The sequence below is a fragment of the Mirounga angustirostris genome, unplaced genomic scaffold, assembly GCF_029215605.1.
Source record: "Mirounga angustirostris isolate CCGP_5_RB_7025 unplaced genomic scaffold, mMirAng1.0.hap1 SCAF_6, whole genome shotgun sequence".
NCBI classification, from domain to species: domain Eukaryota; kingdom Metazoa; phylum Chordata; class Mammalia; order Carnivora; family Phocidae; genus Mirounga; species Mirounga angustirostris.
The window spans coordinates 123,233,936-123,252,988 of record NW_026991714.1 but is presented as its reverse complement, the minus strand read 5'-3'; the positions used below and the strand labels follow the sequence as shown (position 1 = coordinate 123,252,988).

General features: G+C 43.2%; 1 protein-coding gene across 3 annotated transcripts in view; it reads right to left on the bottom strand.

Annotated features, from left to right (window-relative positions):
* Positions 1-19,053, bottom strand: part of ENTPD1 (ectonucleoside triphosphate diphosphohydrolase 1) — a 98,259-nt gene that overhangs the window by 7,156 nt on the left and 72,050 nt on the right. For all 3 annotated transcript variants that reach the window (XM_054508313.2, XM_045878504.3, XM_045878505.3), the window contains exons 5-8: positions 17,700-17,859; positions 16,381-16,620; positions 14,894-15,151; positions 3,280-3,396 (exon numbers count right to left, since the gene is read on the bottom strand). In XM_054508313.2, the coding sequence (XP_054364288.1) occupies positions 3,280-3,396; positions 14,894-15,151; positions 16,381-16,620; positions 17,700-17,859 (775 nt within the window). The remainder of the gene's footprint in view (positions 1-3,279; positions 3,397-14,893; positions 15,152-16,380; positions 16,621-17,699; positions 17,860-19,053) is intronic.

The window sequence follows — 19,053 nt, the reverse complement described above, 5'->3', positions numbered from 1 at the left end:
AAGAACTAACATTTGTTAAGCATATATCAAGGGCTAAGAATCAGGCCAGATGTCTTATATGTAGGACCTCCTGGCTACATGCCCACCCACCACCACCACCCCACTTTTGCCCAGATTTCTCTCTCTTCTCAAGAAACACCCCATCTCTAAATCCCCTGCCAGCTGGGGTCGGTTTCTCACTTGGTTTTTGCCAGCCCCCAATCTCTGGAAGGCTAAGTCCACACCTAGCCTGCCTTGGCCTGCTCTGATGGAGTTCTCTGAATGACCCAACCTGGAACTTGTCTTTTTCTCACAGTCCTAGAAACTACTCTTTGATCAACTCCTCTGCATGGGACATTCTCCCAAGACCTTGGTGTAACATCAGTGCTTATCCAGATCCTACCCCCTTCTTACAGTAACTGCACTCTTTTTTTCCTTCAGGGAAAGACTTCTATTTAATGTAGTCTCAGCAGGCCCATCAAACAAAAAACCGCTATGAAAGTCCAAGAATCCACTCAGGCCAGACTTGAAACTGCTGCAACCCACAGGTCCTTAAAAGCTGGCCTATCCCTTGGGGGAATGCCATTTTGGTCTAATTTTCCTCAATTCTATAGAGTCTGACCCCCTCCTCCTCCTGGAAAGGTGTACATTGCCAAGCAGTCTGATCCGCTGAGGATTAATTATGATAATAGCCAAAAAATATGGAAGCCAAAGGCATCTACCTGGTTCATCAGTCCAGATCTGATTGTCTTAATGTTTTGTGGACTCAACAATATGTTCTCTCCATATGGGGGGATGGTTTGCCTTTCTCTTTCATACTCCTCTCTCTGCGTCTCTCTCCTCTCTCCCTTCTATTCCTAGGGCAGTGGGACAGTACCAGCTTCTCTCCTCCTCGCCCATTGCCCCTTACCACTCCCCCATATGAAGGGGCATGGCAAGTCTTCAAGAACGGGATGCATTTCCCTAGAAAGGGTAAAAGTCCATGAGGTTGAATGTCAGGACCCAGAATGTATAGAGAAACCCTAGTTAGTTAGTAGTATACACAGAATCTTACAGCATTGTAGGCTGACCAGAGATCTTGAGCGAACATATTTTCTGAGTGGAAAAGTGATTATTCCGGTTGTCAAAATTAGAGGGTTACTAACCCTCTAATTAACCTATTAGAAGACAAGCATGAAATGTCCCTTTCACTTGCTTTCTTAACCTCTCCTCCTCAGGGATCCAAGGACTGGGGGCACCCGCAAGGATTTGAAGGACATCAGTAGGTATAGTTTGCATTTTATTTCTCCTGCCAAAGCAGGGACAGGCAGCACGATATAATATGTATAAAGCTTCTAGCTCACTTTTCAGCACATAATATATGCCTAAAAATTGTCAGTTCTCTCTTGGCCAAAGATGTCTAGAAAGGACATTCCCAAACTCCAGTCACACAGGAGTAGCAGGAAAAGAGTTGCCCTGTAAGAGCGTACTTGAAATCTATGCATTCCATATGGACGGATAATGCAGTTGGGGAAAATGAACCCTGGGTCATAACACCCACCTCAACATCAAGGCTCTGGGTGAGGGTCTAGGTCTCACCCTGCACCTCCCCTCACCCCCTGCCAAAGATTTCAGAATTTCTCCCCGGTGCAGGCCCTAATGAGTCTACTTCCAGGACCCGTACAGGTCTGCGTATAGGCATTGCCAACCTAATGTAACCTGATGAAATTAAAACAAAACAAAAAAACAGACAAGGGTTAGGGGAAAAAATGTGATAGAGCTTTTACTCTGAACAAGAAGTAATTTTTTTCCAGGGGCACCTGGGTGGCTCAGTGAGTGAAGTGTCCGACTCTTGATTTCAGCTCAGGGTCATGGGTTTGGGCCCTGCATTGGGCTCCACGCTGGGTGTGAAGCTTACTTAAAAAAAAAAGAATTTTTTCCAAAAAGCAGCTTAAATCTACCTCCTTCACAGGCTGGGGTTGTTTCAAGTTGCCTCGACTCCAAGATGCTCACCTGCCTCCATAGATCACGACCAGCTGCAAAAAGCCTCCCCCGAGTGTTTTGCAAACTGTCAAGTGCTGCAGCATTTCGAGGGGCTCTTTTGGAAAGCCCTGAATCTTCTTCCTTCCTGTTCTAACGCAGACAAAATACAGAGGGAGAAGTCCACGCCTCTGGCTCTTGCACAACCTTCCTTCCTCTGTCAGCGCCAAGGAGACCGCATCCATTTCTAGTTAACTACACCTCCTCAGAATGAAAGTCCCACTCAGGTGGGCAACACTGTCAACTTAAAACAGCTGCCGTTGGGAGCCACCCCTAGCTGATCTGTTTTGATTAGGGTAGACCCCATACCTTGCTCCTCCCGGGAAACTTCCATCAGGTAGTACTAGATCTTTTTTTTTAAGATTTTATTTATTTATTTGAGAGAGAATGAGATAGAGAGAGAGCACATGAGAGGGGGGAGGGTCAGAGGGAGAAGCAGACTCCCCGCCGAGCAGGGAGCCCGATGCGGGACTCGATCCCAGGACTCCAGGATCATGACCTGAGCCAGAGGCAGTCGCTTAACCAACTGAGCCACCCAGGCGCCCAAGTAGTACTAGGTCTTGAATGACTCAGTGCCTCAGACAAGAAACAGTTATGCTTCAAATTTATGAACAAGTAGGAGGTACCTGGGACCTAGGCGGGGAGAAAGGGTCTTACCACAATGGTGTTTAGAGCAGACTCCGAACTGCCGGTCTTCCTTGCTAATAAAACTCTGATTTGGGGCTTGGGGAGAGGAATGTGCGACAATGTACCCAGCTCCAGAGAGTAGCTCAGGCTGGATCTAAGGCTCTAAGCAGTCCTAAAATCCTGCAGCCTGCTTTCCCAGCCAGTCCCGGCTAATGAGACGTAAGAGAAAGACTGCTACGGAGCTTCTGGGGTAGCTTATGCTTTCTTGTTAAATGGAACAGATATATCTGGCTCCACCCTTCTTCTGACCTGGAACATAAGTGATCTCTGAAGCCACATCTTGTGTCCGTGAAGAAGACAGGCCTAACGACAGAATTGAAGAAGGAATGGCTGAGACAGAGTCAAGCTGCTAACCTCCCACAAGCAGCCGCGGGCTGCCAGGCTCGGTGTCAGGTGAGGAAAGTAAGACCGTGTTGGCTTCGGCCGGCGTATGCCCACTTATCGAGAAAGGCCCGTGCGCTCACTCCAGACCAGGTACACCCTCTGGGTTCCTCTACCCTGTTTGCTGGATCTCGGTCCGGGTCGCAGGACTTGGTGAGCAGACTCCCGTCCTCCGTGCCGCCAAGGGCACAGCTGCTCTTTCTCATCACTTACCTCCTCCCAAGGCTGCGAGCAGAACTTTTCCATAGTCTCCGTCATCTCTTCCTGCGAGGGGGTTTCCTCTGATGTAAAGTTTAAAAATTCCATCACATAGTAATAAGCCGAAAATGCCTGCAAGAGAAAATGCAGTTTTGCACTGTGTCCAACACAGAGGGACACTGACTCACTCTCCAGAAGGCTGAACTCCTGGTGAAGGTACCTGGACATCTCTGTTGAGTGAATTAATGAACCAAGTAATATTCCAGCCCCAAAAGTTGTTTCTTTCCTGGAAGACGTGTCACTTTGTTGCTGTTGCTTTACTGCTGACCGGCATTTCTGAGCCACCTGGTCACTAACTGTCTCTATAATTTTAATGGAAGAGTCAGGGAGGAAAAAAAATGAGGGGGGAGAAAGAGAGAGAGGTTAAAAAAAAATCCCATCTTTAAAAAACTGTGTATTATATATGAGCTTTTAATAAACAAAAACTGGGAACTTCTATACAAAGATATTAAGAGTTATCTCTGAATGGCAATTGTAAGGCGTTTTCCTTTTTAGTTCTGCTTTTTTGGCCTATTTCTAGAATGTCCATGCACTTCTTTAAATAGTCAATCTTTACTTAACATATTTATTGAGATCTATCATGAACTAAGAACAACTGAAATGTTTTTTAAAAATCATTGTTATGACCATACCTGAGAACTATGGAAAAGGGTACAAATGAGTAAAAAGGAAAATATTCAATTAAATTTCACAGGATAGGTGCTTGGAAGCGTTTTCTACAATACTGAGTTCCATGTCTTCACTTCCCACTCCTTTTTCTCACCCTTCAGTTGAACTTTTGTGCCCTTCCTCCACTAACCTACCCACTTAGAAACAATGTGGATCAGTTTACTCCTCTACTTAAAAGCTTCAATGACTCCTAATTATATGTAGAGTAAGTCCAAACTCTACCAGGTCTCTCAAAGCCAGGCATGCTCCAACCCTTCCCACCTTGCCAATCCCACCTCCTACCCCCGCCACCTGCACACGCTACCCCCCAGGCCTTGGGTCACTGCCAAGGTTTGCTTCCCCAGCGGGGCACTCCTGCTCTCCCAGCTGTTGCAATTCCCTTCACGCTGACTCAGAGAGGTTCTCTAATCATCGCCCTGGACTAGGATGCTGTCTTATTCGCTTTCACGGGACCCTGCTGCTTTCTTCCCTGTGGTTGCCACAGTCTAATTCGCTTTTGTTTGTGTTTCCGGTCTTCAGTCTGCCTGCCTTCTAGAATGCCAGCTCCACAGTGGCAGGGACCACCGCTGCCTTGTTCTCGGCTGAATCTGCTGCACCAGCATGGCACTTGGCACACGGGGGAGCGCTACAGATGTGTAAGTGGCAGAAAACCGCTCTCTCGAATTCCTAGAGCGCGGCCTCGAATGTAAGAGACGCTGGTGGATCTCTGTTGACTGAGAAACTGGGTAGCTCCAGTATGCATAGCTAATGCCCAGAAATGTCCCCCCCTATTAATTAAAACCACGCAGAGCATTTTCCTCTAGTGAACTGACTGTGGGCCAGGAGGGAGAGGAGGACTTTTTAGGGTGTACTTTTAATTTTGTTGACGTTGTTGCGTAAGAGCTTTTAACAGGCGATCTACCTTCTTAACAAATTTTTAAATGTACAATTCAGTATTGTTAACTATAAGGACAATGTTGTACAGCAGATCTCTAGAACTGAATCATCTTGAATAACTGAAACTTTACACCTGTTAATTGGCAACTCCCCATTCCTCCTTTCCTTGGCCACCATTCTATTCACTGAACACATGGGGTGTCTTTGCATTTGTCTTTAATTTCTTTCATCGCTGTTTTGTAGTTTTCAGTGTACAGGTCTTTCTCCTCCTTAGTTGAGGTTATTAGTGAGTATTTTATTCCTTTTGAGGTTATTGTAAATGAGATTGTTCTCCTAGTTTCCTTTTCAGATAGTTCATTGTTAATGTATAGAAATGCAACTGATTTTTGGATGCTGATTTTGTACCCTGCAACTTTACTAAATTCATTTATTAGTTCTAACAGCTTTCTTCTTTTTCTTTTTTTTAATGGAAGTACAGCTGACACAATTTTACATCAGTTGCAGGTGTACAACAGTGATTCAGTGCGTCTGTGCATTACCTTAGGCCCACCGCACGTTAGCTCCCATCCATCACCGTACAACACTATCCACCATGCCATTGACTGTATTCCCTATGCTGTGCCATAACTAGAAGCCTCTATCTTCCATTCTCCTTCACCCATTTTGGTGAAGGCAACCACCAAGTTTATTCTCTGTATTTATGAGCCTAACAGGTTTCTTTTGCTGTGTGTGTAGACTTCAGGGTTTTCGTTATGTACAAGTCTTGTCATCTGTAAACAGAGACAGTTATACCTCTTTCTTTCTGATGTGGATGCCTTTTATTTCTCCTTGCCTAATTGCTCTGGTGAGTCCTTCCAGTGCTCTGCTGAATAGAAGTGGTGAGAGTGGGCGTCCCTGCCTGGGTCTTGATCTCAGAGGAAAAGCTTACAGTTCTCACCACTGAGGAGGATGGTAGCTGTGTGGTTTTTACATATGGCTTTTATTGTGTTGATGCAACTTCTTTCTGTTTCTACTTTGTTGAAACTTATTTTCATAAATGAGTGTTCAATTTTATCAAATGCTTTTTCTGCATCTATTGAGATGTGTGGTTTTCGTCCTTCCTGTTAATATGGTGTATCACACTAATTGATTTTGTATGTGGAGCCATCATTGCATCCCAGGGATAAATTCCACTTAGTCATGGTATATTATCCTTTTAATGGACTGTTGAATTCAGCTTGCCAGTCTTTTGTTTATTTTGGTTGTTCCAAAGTGTGTTCTTTCATTTCCACATACTTGTGAATATTCCAGTCTCCTTCCGCTATTGATTTCTAGTTTCATTCTACTGTGGTTAGAAAAGATACCTGATGGGGTGCCTGGCTGGCTCAGTCGTTAAGCGTCTGCCTTCAGCTCAGGTCATGATCCCAGGGTCCTGGGATCGAGCCCCGCATCGGGCTCCCTGCTCCGCGGGAAGCCTGCTTCTCCCTCTCCCACTCCCCCTGCTTGTGTTCCCTCTCTCGCTGTGTCTCTCTCTGTCAAATAAATAAATAAAATCTTTAAAAAAAAAAAAAAAAAGAAAAGATACCTGGTATAATTTGTCATCTTAAATTTGTTGAGACTTGCTTTATGACCTAAGATGTAATCTGTCTTAGAGAATATTCCATGTGCACTTGAGAAAAGTATATATTCTGCTGCTCTTGGGTGGAATGTTCTATATTTGTCTGTTAGATCTATTTGGTCTACAGTGTGGTTCGAATCTGTGATTGTTCTATCCAGTACTGACAGTGAGGCACCAAAGTCTCCTACCATTCTGGCATTGCCGTCTCTTCCTCCATCAGTCCTGTCAATGTTTGCTTCAAAGATTCAGGGGCTCTGATTTGGGGTACATATATACTTTTGATTAATATATCTTCCTGGTAAATTAACTCTTTATTGTTATATAATGTCCTTCTTGGCCTCTTGTGACAATTTATGACTTAAAGTATATTTTGTCTGATATAAATATGACCACCCTTGTTTTCTTTTGGTTGGTGCTTGCCTGGAATATCTTTTCCATCACTTCACTTTTGGCCTATGTGAGCTCCTTAAATCTAAAGTGAGTTTCTTGTGGAACATATGGTTGGGTCTTTAAACTTTTTGTACAGTTTGATTTTTTTATAATGAGCATGTCTTAATTTTTATAATAAATATTTCCTTAAATTGTTACATTTCAAAAGACTTCCTGATATTACTCCTAGAGCTCATTCTACCAGCAAAGGGCTTACTGAGTTAAGCACCTAGAAATTCTCCTGCTTTTGCTAAGGTGTGACATGTGCTTTTTAAAGAAATAAAAATTATTTTTAAAAACATTAACAAACAGGGATGCCTGGGTGGCTCAGTCATTAGGCGTTTGCCTTCGGCTCAGGTCATGATCCCAGGGTCCTGGGATCGAGTCCCACATCGGGCTCCCTGCTCAGCGGGAAGCCTGCTTCTCCCTTTCCCTCTGTGATCCCTCTCAAATAAGTAAATAAAATCTTTTAAAAAAATTAACAAACAGAAAATTTGTGTAGGCAGATATAGCAAAATATCGAGCCTTCAGTGGGATACATAGCTTGTCAGCAGGAACTCCTGGTCTATGCTACCGCCTACCCCCATAGCCCTGCATGCCATGGACTCTTGAAAGTTTTCCCCAGTGGGGCACCTGGGTGGCTCAGTTGGTTAAGCATCTGACTCTTCTTTCAAAAAGGTTGGATCACTTTATAACTGTAGGAGGTAATTTCTCCCTAAAGCTGAAAATATGTTCTATTTTCTGTGAGTCCCCCAAATGGTCCATTATATGCCCCTCAAACAGCGTTATTCATTTCTTCCAAAACCTGGAATCATTTCTTTCCAAACCCCTGAATCATATCTTCATCTTTACTCTTCCTAAAATTACCACCATTTTCCTGTACTATAGGAATCTCTGAGTTTATATATCACAAGCGTGATCTTTAAGCTTAGGGGAGAAAGCTTCTAAAATACCAGAGGCAAGTCTCTGGACTGCCCATATGGAAAAACCCATTGAACTACTTTCGGATCTCTGAACACACTTCATGTTTTCCCACCTCCAGGTTTCTGTGCACGCTGGACATCTCACTAGAATATTCCAAATACTGAAGTTCTTTTACTGAGAATATACAATATTCCAGGCACCCTAGCAGTAATATATCTAGCAGGCCTAAAAATGAAAAGATGGTATGTACACCATCCCTGCCTTCCAGGGCCTCAGGACATAGTTGGGGAGACAGATATATCAACCTATAAAGACAATACCCATTCTTGCCAGCCAAATTTTGTGTAACTTTTAACCTACACAGAATGCAATACATGCATTCCTGTTCAATTTAACTGAGCTGGTTTCAGTGCAGCATCTATCCTCTCTCAAAATTTTTCTTGGGGCGCCTGGGTGGCTCAGTTGGTTAAGCGACTGCCTTCGGCTCAGGTCATGATCCTGGAGTCCCGGGATCGAGTCCCGCATTGGGTTCCCTGCTCGGCGGGGAGCCTGCTTCTCCCTCTGACCCTCCCCTCTCTCATGTGCTCTCTCTCATTCTCTCTCTCTCAAATAAATAAATAAAATCTTTTAAAAAAAATTTTTTTTTCTTGTTTTTGTAGTATCAGTTGCCCACTCTCCTCCCTGCTCCCCCAACTTTAGAACATCTCCCAGGGAGTTGTTTACTTTCACATGGCTTCTAAAACTATGCTCATTAAAATCACCAGTAACCTCCTAATTGGCAAAATCAATAGCCATTTTTTTTTCATTCCACCGCTTCCTTGACTTTTGGCTGCATATCATGCATGCATTCATTCGTTCAAAAACTATTGGCTGAGGGCGCCTGGGTGGCTCAGTTGGTTGAGCGACTGCCTTCGGCTCAGGTCATGATCCTGGAGTCCCTGGATCGAGTCCCGCATCGGGTTCCCTGCTCAGCGGGGAGCCTGCTTCTCCCTCTGACCCTCCCCCCTCTCATGTGTTCTCTCTCTCTCTCATTCTCTCTGTCTCAAATAAATAAATAAAATCTTTAAAAAAAAAAAAAAAACTATTGGCTGAATAACAACTATGTTCCAAGAAGTGATGGAAACAGAGGAGAATCCCCACCCGCTAGTGGAAGACAGTGCAACTCAAACAAGTAACAGATGGTATGATGGACAGATAAATAAGTTCTATAAAAATAAAGCCTTTCGTTACATACTCTACATATATAGAGCCTTTATTCAGATTAGAGAAGTCCACAGAATAGGCATAGTTCATTAATTTCTTCTAATCCACAATTAATTTCAGGGGTCATTTTTTTTTTCATAAGAACTGTTGCCTAGTAATACACTGACACTCCTATCTTTATCACGTTTCCAGGGAAACAAATCCAGAAAAGTAACCCAAAGCCAAATTTATCTGTAAAGGAAGAAAGGGGGTTTGTCAAGTCATTTACCAAAGATCCAATCAAAAACGTATTTCTAGCACTTTGGAGTAAAGACTAAATGAAGTCCTCATAGTCACAGAAGGGACAAGTATTACAGTCCAGCCCCAAGTTCTGCCCCAAACTGACCACTTGACATGTTCCCCTCCCCTCCCCCATCTAACTTCATTACTCATGCTAACTCGCTTCTCTAGCATGGCCTGCCTGCTTTTATTACTAGATACTAGGTTTGCTCTGCCCTGGCAGGATGCATCTTAGAGGCAGATGTGGCATCAATTTCAGGGTCATCTGTCTCTGGCACATGTGTCTGCATTTGCTTTCCATACTCATAAAGAGACCTCTAACATTTGTGTGGTGTTTAATCCCAGCCATTGCCCTACTTGGGCTCATGGTTCTACTTTAATCTCTACTTTATGTGTACCTTTTGTTCTAGATTAAGGGCTCTTAACATGGGGCTCACAGGTCCACCTCAAGGAATCATGATGTCTTTTAAATTGTATGCAAAAATTTCAGCACGCCTTTAAATGTCTATTTTTCTGTTTAGACGATCCTTAGCTTTCAACACATTCTCCAGAGTCTTGTTATCCCTTGAAGAGCTAAGAATGACTGGTCTATTGAAGACATTATGCTAAGTGAAATAAACCAATCAGAAAAAGACAAATATATGATTCCACTTATATGAGATACCTGGAATAGTCAAATTCATAGCGACTGAAAGTAGAATGGTGATTGTCAGGGACTGGGGGGAAGAGGAGTTGGGAATTAGCGTTTTATTTAATGATGGAGTTTCTGTTTGGGAAGACAAAAAAGTCTTGGAGGTAGATGGTGGTGATGGATGTACAACAGTGTTAAATGTATGTAATGCCACAAAACTATACTCTTAAAAGTAGTGAAAATGGCCAATTTTCTATTATGCATATTTTACCACACACACACACCACCCCCCTCCCCCCCCACACACACCACACACACACGGATGGCTGTCCAGACAACCTGGATATTTTACTCCCAGGTGTTGCCTTGATTGTGCAGGTTAAGGTTTAGGTCCTCTCTCAAAAGAGAATCAAATAAGCAATATGTAACTGGAGAATAATACCATTATATAAGGAATAGAAAACAAAATAAATACAAATATGCCAGGGCGCCTGGGTGGCTCAGTCGCTTGGGTATCTGCCTTCGGCTCAGGTCACGATCCTGGGGTCCTGGGGTCGAGCCCCGTGTTGGGCTCCCTGCTCCGTGGCGAGTCTGCTTCTCCCTCTGCCCTTCACCCTGCTCGTGCTCTCTCTCACTCTCTCTCTTTCTCTCAAATAAATAAAATCTTTAAAAAAAAAATACAAATATGCCCTCCTAACTATTACAAACACCTGAATCAAATTTGAAGTAATGTTTTAAAACTCTCTCCTTTATAGATTTTTTAAAATTTCTCAGATAATAATGTTACTTTTATATTCCATATAGAAATGACTATTTCTCTGTAGCCACAGTAGAGATCAAGTCTTAGAATTAGAATCAAGGGCAAATCCTGCTTGTTGTCTGAGCTGGGAATGTGTCTATTCATCTTTCTTTCTTGGACAGTTGTGCTCCAGAATAAGGTCATCTATTCCTCTTCCCCTGCTCCAGAACCAGTCCATTCATACTCCTATTCATATTTATTTTTTCATTTTATCTACCTGTCAATCTTTCTGAAAGTCTTCCATGTGTCGAGGCCTGATAGTCGTCCTGTCTGTATATGCTCTTCAGAAACACACTCAATTGAGTTTAATATCTAATGTGGCCTCTTAAATCCCTTGGAAAGGTCTTTTCTAGGGTGGAATATTGTTTACACTAACATGCAGTAGAACTGAACCCAGAAAAATTAAGTGTTAATGGGATGGGATGATGAGGTTTAGGATGAGTATTTTTTCCTTGATTTATTTATATTATGTGATGAAAAAGAAACCTTAACCCTATTCAGAATGCTTCTATTTTTAATCCCAAGAATGATACTGAATGACAAAACCCACCTTCTTCTTTTAATACCTCATAAGGATACACTGATCAAAATCAGATGGTTCAAGGACACATCACCAAGTTTCTTCCTATGGCTGTGGTAGATGACTCTTTGAAAGTCTTGAAGAAAAAAAAAATCATCCTGATTCTGTTCTTGGGGTGTGACTTGGGAGACTCAATACATCAGATATTCTGTTGCCAGAATGGACCCAATGGTGATTCTCGAGGGAAATGCTGACTCAGCTCTAAGAATCCCTGACCTTGCCTTTCAGTACTGGGGAGGCGCCCTATAACTTCTGAGGTCAAAATTTGTGATCAGCTTCTTAATTTCCATATTAGGGATTAACCTTACCATATAAACCTTTACTTGATTGGTATCTATAACCTGTGGGCCCATATTTAAGCAGCAACTGAGAATAGTTAACACTCTAGGCCATCTTTAGAGAACATAGAGCCTCAAAAGTTCAGTTCCTCATCTTCCAATTTCCAGCTTAGATAATTAATATTTATGGAAGATGAAAGATATTTGTCTCCCCCTTTTTCAGCCACTCTGAATTCTTTCAAGTTAAATGTCTATCAAAGACCTATACTGCCTCAGTCCATCACAGAATTGCTGTGACTGAGTCGGCTTTTTAATATCATGCCTCTAGGTGACAGTTGCTATAAGAAATTGTAATTTTAAGAAATATGGTCAAAGACATTGTCTAATAAAGTCTCCTTTATAAAATATCCTTGAGAAACAATTTTTGAATAGCTCTGCTTTGCCCTGGCACCTGGCATGCTATGCATAATAAAAACTATATCTGATTTTCTCCCCTTGGCTACTAGGAAGCTCAGAGCTAAATACACACACACATACACACAAGTATATGTATACATATGGAAACAAATAAGTTTTTAATGTTCTTTAATTCCAGTTCCTCCTTGAATTTGTTTTATATTCTTTCTTGTTTATATAAGTGATACGATGTGAACTTTTAAAAATTTCCTAAATTACCTCATAAATAATTCCCTGCAGATGTTCCCTCTTCCTTTTGGGTGTTTCTAATTTGCCTACAAATTGGATTCTGTCTAGCAACCAATGTAGCCAAACTGAGAAAAAAAATTGACAGTTTTTAATACTATTTACAGAGTAAGAATTAAATCACCAGTGCTGAATGCAATTATGGCAAACTTCCTTCCCTGCAAATTCTCTGTGGCTTGAGAATACCCAGGCTAACTGGTCCTGGAAATAATTGGAATGCAACTGGATTTTTGTGTTGCAAATAGTTATGCTTCCAGATGCAGGACTGGGCAGTGGGAACTTCTGCAGGTATAACAGCCTAGAAAAAGGACTGTTAGGAGAAAGAACTAACCTTACTAAGGGCCCACCTGGTGCTAGGGTATGTTAGCTTTCTGCTACTGACAGTGATATGCTGGAGGTGGCTCTTACCCACTCACAAGAGCTAACTGTTAAAATTTCAAGAGTTTTGTGAGCCAGCTGATGTTATGTTGATTAAACTAGACCATGGTAGGAGTACTTATACCACGTAAATTGGCAAATGTCACAAACCAGCCCCTACATCCCCAGAGAGCTGGTTGGTAAACACCTGTCCACCACCATTGTCTGGATTATTACTCAAAATTCGCAAGGAGATAGGCATTTCTGTCCTCATTTTATAAATGAGGAAATAGACCCCCCCCCCCAAAAAAAATCTTTAGGCTTTAGGGAGAAATTACAGAGGGGGAAACCATTCTGTAACAGAAACTGCCAAAGCAGGAGTAGGTACAGGTACAGTGTGAACCCTGAGGGCTGTATTCAGAGGGGAAAGATCCTATTCAGAGGAAAGCGATGAGCTAATGTAAGGAGATTGCCAAGCTGAGGTTCAGAAGGCTGTGAAGAGAACAATTTCAGTGAGGGGCTAAGATACCAAACAAAAAGGCATCCAAGGGGAGCGCAAGTCACCCCTTCCAACTCTCCACTTCTCCCTACCTAGGTTGGAGGAATCACTTTCAAAGGTAAGAAATTCCACCACTGCCACCCTCAAGTAGAAAGGGTTTGCTCAAGCTTGAAGACAAGAATTGGGCTATGTTTCCCAGGAGGTGAAGCTTTCAGAAAAGTTAAAAAGTCAATACACAACAGTATATTTCTTTTCCTTAAGAGGTACTTCCTATAAAGGACTGGAATGAAAAGGGCTCTTGGCTGTCCCCAGCACCCTTAGACACCTTCCTCCCTTTTGTGGCCTCCTCTTTTATCTTTCAGCAGTTAGATCCAGGGCAAGGGCATTGGCCCAAAAAAGTCCAATATGGGCCTTAAGTGCCAGCTCAGCTATAGGGCAACCAGGTGAATTTCTAGTTTGTTCTGAATTTAGGTTTGGAGCTAAATAACCAAGTATTACTCTGCCAGGCATTGTCCTGGCATGTTATTTCCCTCAGGAACCTTGAGGGGAGGAATAACTGTGGTCTGGGCCACGGTAAAGTTTAGCCTGGATCCACGGTACCGCCCATTGTTGTTTTCCCAGAGATGATAGGAATGAAGAGCTTGTATTGTTTACAAGTGACAAAGCCAGATTTTAAACCAGGTGCAATTACTACAGGCCCTGTGCTCTATCCAGGGAGCTATTTCTGTGACACTGGGCTGAGCCAGAAGACTTGGGAGAAACTCTCCTGCTGGGGTCCCACTGGAGAGTCAAACCTCCCTTCTCACATGCTGATCTGTTTTCTGAAAAAGGGAGAAAGAGTGCGAAGGCAGACAAAAGCCCTTGTTTCTATGCATGATATCTTAAGTAATTAATGAGATAATGTATATACATTATTTAGTCAATAACTGCCTCTTGACTGATGGTAGCTAATTTTGCAATATACTACTAAACTATGATTACAATAATGCTTCATCTCCAGGACCAAAATATGAAATTTGAATTATGAGTAGATCAAGGGGCACCTCTTCTACCTCTGCTCAAATATTTTATCTTATTCTAGAGTAATTAAGAAGAAACTGGCACTGGGATTCAAAGAGTCCCCCAGCTGTTCAAAATGTAATGCAAATGATGCTATCTTCAATATTTCCTTGGGATTTCTTGAATTTCTAACTTCAGTTTATAGAGGAAAGCCTTTAGCAGAGACATCTAACTGCTGCCTCTCCTTCTTCTGACATTAAGAAGCCAACTATGGCAGATCCCAATGGGTGCGCCTACCCAACAGCCAGCTCCTTCTTCTGGCTTACAGATTCCTGATCTCACCCATGTAGAGGAGAGCAATATGTGTAGGAAAGACTCCCCAGTTCCAGGGATGAACAGTTATTAGTCTAAACCAAACATAGTAATCCATTCCCCTGTATCACAGGTTGGTTCAGAAGTGTGTATTTCACCAAACAAGCAAGAGAAACTTGTTTCTTTTTTTGCATGTGAAACAGTAGCTGCCATCTTAGCACCACAAAAAAAGGCAAAGAAGATAATGGAAAAGCTGATCCCAAGTCCTGACATTGTTAAATCAAAGAACTAACCCTGAATTATCTACCTCAAGGCTTATTATCATATGAGAGAAAAATAAATCCTATTATTTAAACCCTTCGTAGGCATCTGCTCTACAACTTGCAACCCAAATCATCCTAACCCCCAATATACCTTATTATTTTACAAACTTACCCCAAAATCCCCGTGAACTGGTGGCAAGAAAATCCCATTGAAGGAACAGTGAGAGTAAGGGCAGTAACTGGTGTTGAAGAGTTGAAGAATGCTTTGCCGGCATTGTTGATAGTTTCCAGTGCCCTGGATTTGAAACTGATCGAATGGAAGAGTCATCTCAAATCTCTTGGTGCAGGGGCTACTGTAGAGATCACTTACATTCATTACTGTCTCGTATCCAGGGTGAAAGCATGGGTCCCTGAGGATTCCGTTTGTACCCTGAATGGAAAAATCACTTGAAGACATCATGTGCAAACGTGTTGGATACAAAAAGCACCACTCTGACTTCCTTAATGTGTAGGAATTTTATAATAGCTTTGGCATCAATATGCCCCTGCCATGCCTTTTTCACCCTTGGGAACAGTCAGATTTGTATAATAGTCACCAGAAATGGTATCAGATGTGAATCAACTTTCGCTATTCATAGAAAGCTAATAGAGCTTAAGCTGGCAAAAATGCCATTAGTTTGGAATGTCCACTAGTGCTTAGTACTATGAAATGAAATGAAATGAAATACATAGGTCAGAAGCAGATTCACAAGGAACACTCTCAAGGCTCTCACAAGTCTGAGCCGGGGGTAGTTCTCCAGGAGGAGACTGCCCATACCCCAACCCCACCTCCAAGCAAAAAATCAGAAGCAACATGCCTTGAAAGTGCCTTAACCCAGGAGTATCAAAATGATTTTTAACCCACAACCTAATATGTTCAAGAGAAGAAAGGGGGCTGCTGTGGATAAAAGGCTTCATGGAGCCTTGGGGCTCAGTAGGCATCTCTCAGCATCGCCTACTCCAGTGGGGGTCACCTACTGACAGTGCTTCTGAGAACCAGAGCAGGAACTTCGGAGGAGAGCAGAGAACTGGTTGTCCTTTCAGTGGAGACAGGGAACAGCTGGATGTGACAGCCTTCCTCTGTGTGTGTCTGTCAGGGTGTGCCTGGTGCTCACATGATTTTGAGTGTGTTTAACTTTTCTTATCTTCAGAAGACAAAAAGCATCTGGGGACAAGACATGAAGTGTTGATGGATAAACTCTGCATTTTCCCTGAGTGTTTTCTCCTCCCCTCCAGGTTGCTTCTAACAACCCTGTTTTCTGCAGTTGTAGGAAATGGAGACTAAAAAGTGCTAAAGAGCTTATAAATTACACACCCGTCCCAACAATACTCGAGCATGTAATTTTCACTGTCAAGCCCACAGGGGTGAGAACTTATTTGCAAGAAAGGATTTGAGTCGTGTCCTTGGAGACAGTGCAGTACACAAACACAGGAGGTGATGTCTGGATGGGACAATTCACAGGGGTTGACCAGATGTGGTTAGATATCCTGCTTGTAAAGGTTTGGAAAGTACAGTAACCAAGTTCAGACCAATTACTGAAGTAGAAAGAGACAACAACAGGATGTGGGGGCTGATGGCCCAGATATGGGGAGGATGGGTCTGGGTTCAGTTATACTTGCCTGAATGTCCTTGGCCAGTTTCTGCCTGAGGGCTTGATCCTTCCCATAGCACAAGAAGCTGTGCGTGTACACGCTGTAGTCCCTGCCATAAAGGCGGAAGTGCAGAGTGTTGCTTGGAGACTCGATCTTCTTGTTTGGGGGCACAAAAGTGATTTGTGTAGAGGCTCCCCCAAGGTCTAAGGCCCCGTAGGTTTCAAGATCACTGTCTTCATTTGGCTTCAGGTTGAGCCAACTCACTTTCTGAAAGAGAGTACAGTCACCAGTGGTAGCTGTCTCTGGACACCCGCTTCACACTGTATCTTGGACTCAGGGACTTGCTAAGGTGAAGGAAGGGGGGCATAAGGTGACACAGAGCTCGCTGGATGCTCCTGAGCCTGCATCAGATCAACAAGAAACATCAGATCAGCAGGAAAAGAGGGGCTTCAGAGCTAGAGCTCCGGCTGCAGCGACACAGAATTGGCATAGCCAGTGTTTACAAACCAGGGGTCTGGGCTAAAAAGACTCAAGTTCAAATCTCCACTCATTCGCTCAACAGCCATGTGACCCTGAGCAGATAACTACCTTCTCTAGGCCTCAATCTGAGACTTGAAAATGAGAGAACTCCTCATGTAGTTGTCCTGAAGATGAAATCAGACAGTAAAGAAAAATGCTTAGCACAGCACAAGACACATAGCACTAGGCAAATATTAGCTATTCTTATTTTTTTGTTGTTAGTTTTTTTCCTAAGATTTTATTTATTTATTTGACTGAGAGAGAGAGAGAGGGCATGAACAGGGAGCGTGGCGGGCAGAGGGAGACGCAGACTCCCCACTGAGCAGGAAGCCCGATGCAGTGCCTGATCCCGGGACCATGACCCGAGCTGAAGGCAGACGCTTACCTGACTGAGCCACCCAGGTGCCCCTTAAAAGAAAGGAAACTTTATAAAAGGCCTGTCAGATATCCCCCTCCCCTCTCATTCCTTTGCTCCTTTCTACTCCTTCCCCCTACCAGGTAACCAATCTCTTTAGTATGGTTTCTCCTTCCTGTGTTTCTTTTTGCAAAAATGAGTAAGATACATATATATTTTCTTTCCTCCCCCACCTTCTTTCTTACATGATAGATTTTTAATTTCCTCTATGTCTCCCTAAGGTGAAGATATGACTTCCTTCTTCTCCAATAAGAAAAGTTCTTGTAATAAAGTTCTTGCAAATGTGGGGATAAATTAATTTGTCCATTCATCCGACATTCATTCTGGCCACAGATCCAAATACTGCCTGAGACAGCAATGGCATTGACCCCCAGGGAGCCAGCTCCCTCCCTGGGTGCTTTGAGATAATCACCTGCGTGAATTTGCCCAGCAGATAGTTGATAGTAATCCAGCCGTAGGCACCCTCCTCTTGGCCGGTGAGGATTCTGGCACCCTGGAAATCAAAGTGGTAATTGCTGAGGCTCCTCGCCACCGCAGCCAGGACCTTGTCTGCCAACTGTTCATTTTCTATCCTGCACAAAGGAAGAGCTGCATTTACCAGTTTCGTTTGAATAACTACAAGTACTCAGCTTCCAGCAGTTCTCCTAGCAAGCAAATCATAACTCCCTGGAATAAACAGAGACGTGGAGATTCCCACACATGGCTGTCTGAGGAGCCCTCCTTTTGGGTGAGGCAGAACTAGTCTTTTGGCCCTCTTCTCCAAGTCCAAATCCTTCCAGTCCCTACATAGGCTGCTCTTCCTAAAATACCATTTTTGTTGTTGCTCCCTGGCTCCAAAATATTATCTAAGTAATGTTCATTTTTGTGGTGGTGGCGGTGGCTGGATGTTATTTAATCATCACACCTAGAGATGATGCATGCTACACCTAGAGATGACGAATGCTACATTAGCCATCACTGGTGGCTTCCAGCTGGTTCCAGAGTCAGGCTCTGCTTGAGGTTTCTAATTATGGCTGTAGCAGATACCAGGTGGCAAGTGTCCTGGGACAGATACCCAACTTCCACTGGGGGGCCAGACTGGGAAAAAAATCTTCCTCATATTGTATCTCAGTTATTGGGTCTGTCTGAGATGTTGAGACCTGAAGAAGGAATCTTCCAGGGTTGTCCTAGTGAATACGGGATGCAATTACTGCCAACATCGAGAGCCTCCAGGTCAGAGGATGCTGTCTTCCAACCAGCGTTGAACCCTCTCACCACTCATCTGAATAGCTTCACACCCTACCCCTGGCTTCCCTATCCCCAGTTTTCTTCCCCATCTCCTACCCCCAATCCACCTCTCTCCCAGTGTGACCATTTGTGTACCATCCTATAAGAGCTTCTCATTATCTCTCAGATGAACACCAAATTCCCAGCGTGGCACACAAAGCACTTTGTGAGCTGGACCCTGCCTCTTCCGAACTCCACTCAGAATCCTGGCTCTACCACTTTACCAGGCATGTGACTGACCTTGGGGTGACTTACTCAACATTTGTAAGCCACGGCTTCCTTATCTGGTTAATAAAAGTTAATAATAACTCTTCATAGAATTATGATGACTAAAGCACAGTGCTAACAACATAGTAAGGGCTCAACAAATACAAGCTGCTTCATCATTTTATTATTATTATTTTTAGTATATGTAGCCTATGTTCTATTCATGCAGAACTATTTATAGTCCTCTGAGTATGCCCTGGTCTCTCACTCAACCCTGCCTTTGCACATCTGTT